This window comes from Varanus komodoensis, unplaced genomic scaffold (assembly GCF_004798865.1).
Source record: "Varanus komodoensis strain SLA01 unplaced genomic scaffold, ASM479886v1 scaffold15, whole genome shotgun sequence".
Classification (NCBI taxonomy): Eukaryota; Metazoa; Chordata; class Lepidosauria; order Squamata; family Varanidae; genus Varanus; species Varanus komodoensis.
In genome coordinates this window covers 5,661,152-5,671,257 of record NW_025335440.1, presented here as the reverse complement: position 1 = coordinate 5,671,257, position 10,106 = coordinate 5,661,152, and the positions used below count along the sequence as shown (strand labels likewise).

Here is a 10,106-nt window from a genome sequence, read left to right as displayed (position 1 = left end):
GTCTCCCTTCGGACCCTTAGGAGACGGGCTCCTTTAAACACGCCGAGAGAGGCATCAGCACGTAGCTGCGGTGGCGTCTGCGTGTTTGTTCGTCCGTTGCTCCCGAGGGCCCGAGCGGGCGTCTCTACTGCCTAGCAGCTGAAGCCGTTTCTTGGCGTGCCCGGTAATTATTTATTTCTGCATTTTGCAACATTTGAACCAAAAAGCAAATAAATCCAGACCAGAACAGTTTCCCGCCTTTGAAAAGGACGCAGATGTCGCATCGTGGCGTGTTTGCTTGATGCTGAGCGGTTGGCCTAGCTCCACCGTTCAGCAAGGGGATGCCTCCTTCTGATCCTGGATCCCAATGCCACGTTCACCTCTCTCCTCCGTACATGGTTGCCGGGAGGGGATCCGAAGCACCCATTCCCTGGCTCAACACAAACCGCAGTTTGTTGTTATGCCCAAAGCAGGAAACCCAGTTCGTGCAAACTCTGGATTATTGAACAAGCCAGGATCAAATAGCGCTCCGTCACTGTCTGAGCAGGATGTTTGACTTCGATTTTCACTCAGTGCTCCCTTGCGCTCTCTTTCTTGCGTTGTGCCTTGTAGTTCCCAGGAGCCATGAGGGCTGGGACAGTGTTTCCCGAAGGTTAGGGTCGTTTGAGTTTGGACCCTCACCTACATTTCTGGCCCCACACACGTGCCCTTTTAAGGACAGGGCGTCACACGGTTGGCACACGCAAACATCGAAGTCGATGTATCGCATCCGGTGCAACATTCAAAAAAGGAATAGGGAAAAACAACTCCCATCGCCACACAAGGGGAAATGGAGTGAAGCCGAAGCATTTCCCCAGTGCGGTCGCAGTCGGTGCCGGGGAGGGGGCGGTCTCTCAAGCACGCTAGAGGCGCTCAGCGCCAGAACCCAAGTTTCTGTTTCGGGCAAGCTCGAGGGAGCAGAGGAAGTGGTGAAGAGCATGTTTTTGTCGAAAGAGTCATTAGTCTTTCAGATCCTGCTTTGCTAAGCCAGGCAACTTTCTCTTCTTAATTCCGGCAAGCTTGGGAAGTGCTTCCTCTCTCCCGGGTCGTTCAGACTCACTTTTTGGGGTGGAGCAACAGCAGCCTCAGCGCTGGGGCTGTGGAGAAGCAAGGGACGTGGTCCTCGCGATCGGACGCCCTTCTCTCCGGGCCTGCTGTTCCGGTGCGCATGTGCCTTAATCGTCACTTCTTGTACAGCACCAGGAATCTTGAGCTACCTTTTCAGTACATCTGACCAAGAGCTGGCAGCCGCGTCCTCTTTGCAAGGCCAGACTTGGCGGCTAAGCATGTTCAGAAATGCGCTGGTTCCCGCATCCGGGTCATTCCCAGGCTCCGTTCAAGATGGCGGCTTGGGGCGACAGTGTTTTAAGTGGCTTGGGAGGGGATTGCATGGGGATTCCCACCTGTTCACTCAGGGGCCGAGTGGGATCAGCCTGCTGGGCCTTCCTCCGAGCCCTGTCCCCTTTTCTGGTGTGGAGCCCCGTGCCCCAAAGCCGAGCCCCGGTGCCCGTGGTGAATTCTCCCATACTCGCCCTGCAGGGCCTTTCTAGCGTGAGACCCCGGGCAGCCCTCTTGGTGTATTTCCGCTGTTTCTTTTTGATTCTTCTGCAGGATCTGTGATTTTTACATCTTTACAGTTTTATTACTTCACAGCAGATGAGCTGCCAAAGAGCAGCGTTGCAACAGCTTAGATAAAGAAGGGGCTGAACCATCTTCTCTCTTGCCCCCCACAAGAGCTTGTGCCACAAGAAACATGTGCAGAGCATCTGAAAGGCGCACTTCAGGTGAATACACCTGGCGGAGAGCAAGAACTGGCAAGCCTCTGATGGCTGCAGTCTCGGGCGAGGAAGCAGATGCCCCTGTGAAACTGCCGTTGACCGCTGGAGTCACACCTGTCGGCGCTGAAAGCGTCTTGTCGTATTGTCTCTTTGCATCCTCCGGCCCTCTTTACTTCTCAGTCTTATTGCCACTTGTTTTTTTTTAATTTATTTATTTATTTATTTATTTATTAAAACATTTCTATGCCGCCCCTTGCCGAAGCCTCGGGCGGCTTACAACACAAAAAAATACAATAAAATACAAAAATAACAATACAAAAATAACAATATAAAATAAATAACAATGTAAAAGAAGTCGCCCTGGCCAGATAAATAAGCAAATATTGTTAACAATTAAAAGGACGTTTAAATAAAAAGGTCTTCACCTGGCGCCGAAAAACAAATAACGACGGCGCCAGGCGGACCTCTCTGGGGAGCGCATTCCATAGATTGGGCCAGCTGACCATGACTGGGTTCAGACAGCACTTAACGGTTGAGTACGGGTTGGATGTGGCTTGTTGTCAAACCACGGTTTATTGTGTTGTCTGGGCTTAGCTGCCCAACGAGCTATGGCCTGTTGAGCACAAACAACCATCAAACCCTCGCGGTTTCCTGCTTGCTTGGGAACAGTTGGTTGTTCACCGTGGTTTGTTATCCAGGCTGGTTTCAGACAACGCAACGGTCTACATGTCAACCGCAGTCCCCAGTTTGGGGACAGCCCTCTCAGTCCTTGAGCCTCGGTTATCGGGTTGTCTGAAAGCAGTTGGCCAGGGTTCAGACAACCCACACTCAAGAGCTGAATATGGGTTTTGTGGTTCAGCTCATTCTCCCAGCTTAAGGGATTCTGTGGCACTAATTGTCGTGCTGAAATACGTGCTCTGAATTGAACAGAATCATCATCATCATCAAATTGAGCTTGTTGTCCAATAGAAATCTTAGTCAACTTTATTCGTACGAGTTCTCGTTCATTTAGAACAGCATGCGTATAAGTAAAAGGGCGCTTCCGTTGCTTGTAGGGGAACCACGCTGTTCCCATTTCAAGCATCATAAATTACTTCAAAATCTGGTGCCCAGTTAATTGGGGTGCCTGGGCAGGTTAGCCCGTAAAAGTAAAAAGTGATCGATCGGCACAATGCAGAGAGAAACCGTAGCTCCAGCATCCTGCTTGCCGTTTTCGGATGCTTCTGACGCTCGTCTGTTTTGATTCCGTCTTGCCTGGTGCTGATGTGTTTGTGCAGGAAGCCCCAGATTCGAGCTCACGAGTTAAAATGCGTATAGTATAAAGAGTCCCAGGTTGGGACTGAAGGCAAGTCGCCCTTTTCTGTCTCTCTCTCTTTCCGCGTTGGTGTCTGTGTGAAACGTGGGATGGGCGCAGTTCACGACCTTCGCACGGAGTGCCAGGAAGTCAAGTCAGCACGGAACCCTCCGTTTGCCGCGCTCTAAACTTTTCCGTGTATTATTTCAAGGCTGCCCCTTGGATCTGTTTCTTGCAGAAGTGCGAGGCCCAGGCAAGCTGGGACTGGCTGCCCCGCCTCTCCCCACTTGCTCAACCTCTTGTGGGGAGAGGGAGATGGCGGGCGGGTGGGTGGAGGGAGGCAACGCACGGCATTGCAAAAGGCTCCGGCATTTCTCCCAGGATGGCCCGGACCTCTCCGGACTCGTAGCAGAATGCGTCCCTCCCCGGCATGCACCGACCTCCAGAGGTGCCCGGAATCCGATCGGACGTGTGCCTGCGGTGCTAACAGGCGTCCTGTGTGCTCGTCCCAGTAATTGCTGTAGGAATTCACTGAACTTGCGGGGTAAGAGGGAGACATTCAGAAACTGAGGGGCGTTAGAGGCCTGCCTTCGCTTTAAATCAGCCATAGGCCAACTAGCGCTCTTCCCCCAGATGTTTTGCACTAGAACTCCCATCATCCCCAGCCAGCACGGCCACTGGTCAGGAATTGCAAGGGTTGTTTTCAAAAACATTTGGGGGCACCAGGTTTCTGACCCCCGACTTTGCTGCCTCAGGCGGAGGGCAGGGTTTAGAGGGGGCCAGAGCTGCCTGGCATAACTTGTGGCTTTAACAGGGATCGGAGATTTTTGGGGGGTGGGGCGGGGTCGCCCTGGAGAAATCCAGAGAATAGGATTTTGGCCCCTTAAGCTTCACACTGGCTCTCAAAGTGTGAATGGGCCAGGGGGGTGCCCTGGGCAAGAGCGCAGGGCTGGGACTCGGGAGACCCGGGTTCAAGTCCCTTCTCAGCCATGGAGCCAAGGGGTGGCTTTGGAGCAGTCACAGGCTTAGCCCAGCCTACCTCACAGGGTTGTCGTTGGGGGATAAGATGGTGAGCAGGAGGAGGAGAATGATGCAATCTGCTCTGAGCTCTTTAAAAGAGAAAAGGGCAGGATATAGATCTAATCAATTAATTAATAGACTAAGCCCAGGAGTGCGTGTTCTCAAACTCTCTGCAGGGGACGGGCCACCTAGAGAGTTGCACGGCCCTGCCAGCCAGCCAGGCTCCCGCATTTCCACGCGAGCGAGCAGGGCCGAGGCGCATGGGACTCCTTCCAGCAGCCACGGCCTGCACAAAGCACCCCTGCGCCTGAGCGGGGACCTGGCGGCGAGGTGCGCGGCTGGGCTGTTTGCAGCAGCCCGAGCATCTGGGCGAGACAGAGTGTTCTTGCGGCAACTCTTGCAGCGGGGAAAGGAAGCGTTTGTCGGTTGTAGTGACTTGGCATTTCCTGATGCTCCCTTTTGACACAAGCGCCACTCTGTGAAAGTCACTTTTTGGTCGCGTTGCTTCGGGCAGTGGCAACGGCCGCTGCTCCTTGCCGGCTCCTCCCTGCAGCCCCGAGGCCCCCCAGGACGCACCTCTCTTCATGCAGCCCCGTCCCCCGGTGGACCATGGAACACCTGGCCGCTTTGCCGCCGCTGCCTGCCGTCCCGAGCCAGGTAACCCCTCGCAAACCCCGTCCCACAGCGAGCGGCCCAGACCTCCCTCCAACCCGGCTGTCGCTCGTGCGTGCTTTGCTCCCGTCCGTGCATCTCTGAGCCTGGCACGGGGGTCTCGGGCCGTCCCCGCAAGCTGTGGGGGAGAGACGAGCGGGCGAGAGCAGCCCATCTGTGTCTGGAGAGCCTTGGGTGCATGGTTGATTCCTGGCTGGCGGCTCCCACCTCCGCCTTGGCGAGCACCCATGCCGCACCATCCCCGCCCCCTCCCCTGCTCCTGCGAGCCGAGCCGCCGCTCTCTCCTAATTAGTGTCTGCAGTGCCAAACGATCCCCTTGCTCTACTTCATCGCAAGACGTCGTGCAGTTTGGACAAATTCGTGGCAGGGGAGGCTGTCCATGGCTGCTAGTCCTCATGGTTCTGTGCCACCCCAGTTTGTCTATGTAGAGCAGGGACTGAGAAACATCGGGGGGGGGCCCCTCGCATTCCTGTTCTGCTTGTGGGTTTCCGGGGGGTGGCCCTTGACTTCTGCATGAACAGAACGCACGACGCACGCCGAAGGCCTCCGTCAGTGGAAGGATGCAGCTCCTTCAGGGACGTGCGCCTGAAATCCGTGTGCTCCAGGATGGAGCCTTGGATTAATCTTCAGCCAGCCGCCGCCTTTGCATGCTCAGTGTCTAGACGACCTTTCAAGGCACTTGAGAGGGGAAGCACAGTGTGTTGAGTTGAAAGCGCAGCTTCCTTGCCTGCAGCTCTGCTGAAGTTCCTGGAGATTTAAAGATCTTTTTTATACGCTCAGCCGGGCAGGATGTCTCTAGGGAACGTCTGCAGGCCAGCCCCGCGTTCTGCCCCGAGGCTCCTTTGCAAGGATGCCTTGTCTGCCTTTGTTGCTGAAGAATCCTGACCCTGCACTGCAAGTGGGATTCTGGAGCTTCCCACTCGGGCTGAGCCACTGGGGGGGGGGGTCATCCCTACCTGCCCTGGGGGGAGGGCAGCGTCTGTCTGAAAGTTCGCTGCACGGTTTCTGTGAGAGAAGGAGTCGCTGTTAGTCCGGCTGGGCGTTGAAGCTTTGCACAGGGCAGGCTGAGGTGAGAGGAGGCCCTGGGAGAAGGGCCAGGGAAGTCGAGGGAAAGATGCAGAGGACTAGGAACTTGAGAGGTGGGAGGGGACTGTCGAGGGAGCATGTGGCTTGAGATGCCTAGAGGAAGAAAGGTGGGGACTGCCCACCCCAGAGAACTGGAGAGCAGCTTCTGAAGAAGCCATGTACGATTTGCAACGAGGAGGGGCGGCTTTCTCGGCGAGCAAGAACCAGGAGGAAATGGTGCACAGGCAAGACAGGAGGTGAAGAAGGAAGGGAGATGAGAAGTCTGTGGTTGGGGCCAGGAGGGGTTGCCCCATCTGGGCAGGAAGGAAGAGACGTTTGGGCCGCGAGGGTTCTGTGTCGGGGGGCTGTGCAGCCGGGGCCGCCTCGTGTTGTGGGGTGCCAGCCGCCCAGCCCGTTCCAGTTTCTTTTCTCCCTCTCTCTCGCACGAAGGGCCCCCGCGGGGCAGCGGGTTGTGGAAGCTGAACCAGCCAGTCGCTTGCTTGGTCTCCGGCAGCGCTGAGCAAGGCTGAGAGTTGGCCGGCGGGGGCCCACGGTTGAAAGCCCCTGCAGGGACTGCATTTGTCCTCCTCTTACTCTGACCCAGATAGGGGTGGTGATGTGAGCAGGGGCCAGTAGATGCCTGGCAAGCACACCGGTGGTAGCCATCATCAGCTGCATTGCATTGCATTGCATTGCATTGCATTGCATTGCATTGCATTGCATCGACTGCTGCTGCAGCAGCATTTATTCTTCTTGCAAGGAGCCACGGGCCACTTATTTCTCCATTTCCACTTGGCAACAGCCCTGTGGGGCAGGTTAGGCAGAGAGCCTCAGGCCAACCCTCTAGCCTCCACTCCACACCACACCGGCCCTCAGTGAGGAGGAAGAGCACCGGGCAAAACTCGGCTAGCAGGTCGAAGGGGCCCCTTGAGGAAGCCTTTCCTGGAGGCCATCCAGGCCCTGGAGCCGGGCTGCAGGGCACGATGCTCACGCACCTTCCGGCATCCCTTCCCCACGGCATTCATCCATCCGCAGAGAGCCGCAGCCCGCCATGGAGGTGAGCGGAAGCGTGGGCCTGCCCAGCCCCGAACCTCGGCCCCCGCGCAGCCCTTCCCTTCTGGGCAGCGGTGGCGGTGCTGGTGGGGCCGGTTCTGCCTCAGAACCGCCCAGGCCCTCAAGAGGCACGCGGGGAATCCGGGCGGAGGCCTGCACGCTTCGGAGGAGACGGCCCCAGCGGAGACGCGTCCTCTCCGGTCCCTCCCCAGCTGGAGTGGGGAGCGGACCCTGCGCCCCTTCCTGCACGGGGATTCGGCGCGCCACCTGCTTTAACGGGATGCGCTGGCGATGCGGCCGAGGGACTGCACTTCCTTCTCGGGCAGGACTGGGGACCCCGGAGACCTGGGTGCTGGATGCCGCTTGGCCACGCAGCCCCTTGGGTGAGACTCTCAGCCTGACCCACCTCGCAGGGCTGTTGTGGTGAGGATAGAACGGGAGAGGGGAAGGGCTGCCTTGGGTGCCTAGCAAGAGGGCCAAGGCAAGATAAAAAGGCCATGTTGCAACCCTTGAAAAGTAGGAACGGGATCCCCCCCCAGGCAGTGAGTGAGGGTGATCTGAGCATGCACAGAGTGAACTCTTTGCCTGGGGGAGCCCTAGGCCATCTCTGAGGCTGAGGAGAGAACCAACCGCGTGGCGGAGTCCCTTTCTCGAGGGCTCGCTCCGCAAGCCACGCCGTCCCTGCACCTCGGTGTGGCCTCGTCGACCAACCGGCGCGGTCCGGCCGGCACGCCGTGCCTCAGACCAGCCGGGCGCACGATAACCCCGTGCTCCGTTGGCTCCGTTTGTTTACTGGCTGCCAGGTCTCTGCCTTTCCTTCAAGGAGCCGAAGGCGGCACGGCCGGTTCTCCCTTGCTCTCCTCCGCCGTCCTCACAACAACCCTGCGAGGCGGGCGAGCTGGGAGAGGGCAGCTTGGCGCAAGCCAACCCAGAGCGGAAGGGGGGATGTAAACCTTTTTCTCCACCATTCTCAGCCAGGCGCCCAACCCCGGCCCATCTTCGCTCACAGTTGCCTCTTGCCTGCTCTTTCTTCATCTCTCGCTGCATTGAAATTGGTTGTCATGCTCCTTGGGGCAGGGACCTTTCTCGCTTCCATTGTTTTGGGAAAAAACTGCAGTCATTTATTTATTTATTTATTTATTTATTTATTAAAACATTTCTATGCCGCCCCATTCGCCGAAGCCTCGGGGCGGCTCACAACATAAAATATAATACAAAAATAGCAATATAAAACTTACAATATAAAATAAGTAACAATATAAAAGAAGTCGCCCTGGCCAGATAAATAAGCAAAATACTGTTAACAATTAAAATGACACTTAAATAAAAAGGTCTTCGCCTGGCGCTGAAAAACAAATAACGATGGCGCCAGGCGGACCTCTCTGGGGAGCACATTCCATAGATTGGGCGCCACCGCAGAGAAGGCCCTCCTCTGGGTACTCACCCTCCTAATTTCTTTCACGGAGGGTTCCCGGAGAAGGGCCTCTCCCGCAGATCTCAAGGGGCGGCCGGGCATATATGGATGTTACATACCGCTTAATATAATCAAATTTCTACATAGTTCTCATATAAGCGGTTGTAAAGTGCTCTGAGAGCTTTGAGAGCCATGAGCGGTATACAAAAGCAGTAAATATATATAAATTGTGTTATATATGTGCCATTAAAAACACTTCCAGTCAAAGAGCAAGGCAGAAAGATACAAGGCACTGGAACAAATGCAATTAATTGCAATTAATCACAAGCCAGGAGCAGCCTAGGCGAACAGGTGCCTTTTCAAGTCTGAAACATACCTTCTTTTCTGCCTCCCGCATTGCGTGGGGAAGGACTTTCCAGGGGGTGGGGGCTGCTACCCAAAGACGCCCCCCCCCAGTGAAGATATTAGGGTTACGAGGGGCTTCTCAGCGATTCTTGAGGGTCCGTCGTGGGTGGCTAAGGGGAGATGGTCCGCAAGACAGCTTGGTCCTGACAGAATCTCAGTTTTCAATTTGTGAGGAAATAAAAACTCGGCCCGTGGGAAAGATCAAAGGTTCGAACCTCTGCTTCGTTATTGATCGGCGCCCCAGTGCCTGCAATCAGTCACGATAGTATGCTACCGGGTAGCGGTAAACTCAACCACAAAATCACAGCCCGTGTACAGACACTTTTATAACCTGCTAGTCACAGGCAGCAATGGGGAGTGTTGAGCTTCCAGATAATCTCAGTGCAAGAGCATTCTGGTGTCTTTAGGCATGACATGATGTCCCAAACCATCAGAAACACTGCTGGCCTGCCTCTGGGGGACTAGATGCTCAGGTGGGCCCATTCAGAAGCCAAGGGGCGCTTCCATGTTTCAGCGTTTCACAGGTATTGGCCTCCAGTGGCTTCTCAGCCCAGGCAGCAGCAACACTACACAGCAACCTCGCTTGGAATTCTGGAGCTTTCTGGGAAAGGGGTGCAGGTTTGATTTGGTAACACAGAGGCACAGATAAGCCACGATTTCCTACCAGGCTTTCTCTGAAATTCCCCAGCAGTCCCAAATTCTTTTGGGCTTCATGCTCCAAGCTCCGCACCAGGCGCATGGGGCTGCCCCACTCAGAGTAGTAATCTAGTCAGGTGCTTCCCCATGGCTGGACCACCATGGCCCGGCTGCCCCCCTCCAGGAATAATGACTGCCCCCTGCCCAGACAGAACCCTGCCCCCTGGGCGAACGGCTCAGCTCAGGACCCTCCCTCATTGGACCCCCGGGGGGCAACACGTCCCCTTTCAGGTGGGGTCCTCGCTGTCCTAACCAGCATGGGAGGGGTTTAAATCCTTTACCCCCCCCCAAAAAAAGCCGGGGGAAGCGGCTGCCTGCAAGGCACCTTTTGAAACACGACCACTGTACTTGACCTTGATTTCTGGCAGGTTCGGAGCAGGAGAAATTCCCAGCAAGTTCGGCCATGCGAAGGCGGGCAGGAGATGCTGTTGGGCCGCATCTCGTCCCAAGAGCAGGCGGGGGGGGGGTCCTTTTGGGCGGGGGGAGTGCAGAGGAGTCAACCGGTGCCTGGCTTTATTGTTATCGTTATCTCTTGTTTGGATTTTAGCTGTAAATAGAGAAGGCGGCCCGTCCCCACCGTCGCTGGCCCCGTCTCCTCCTGTTTGCCAACAAAGATTAGCATGGGGCGCGACCTCGTGTGTTTTCGGACAAGCCTGGCTCTGGAAAGGCACCTGAAGGTCACCTGCGCCAA

General features: G+C 56.0%; 1 protein-coding gene across 1 annotated transcript in view; it reads left to right on the top strand.

Moving 5' to 3' along the window:
* Positions 1-4,516: 4,516 nt before the first annotated feature.
* NBEAL2 (neurobeachin like 2) overlaps positions 4,517-10,106 on the top strand; it is a 90,821-nt gene continuing 85,231 nt past the window's right edge. Inside the window, exon 1 of the mRNA XM_044424752.1 lies at positions 4,517-4,767. Within this exon, the coding sequence (XP_044280687.1) occupies positions 4,720-4,767 (48 nt within the window). The 5' untranslated portion in view covers positions 4,517-4,719. The remainder of the gene's footprint in view (positions 4,768-10,106) is intronic.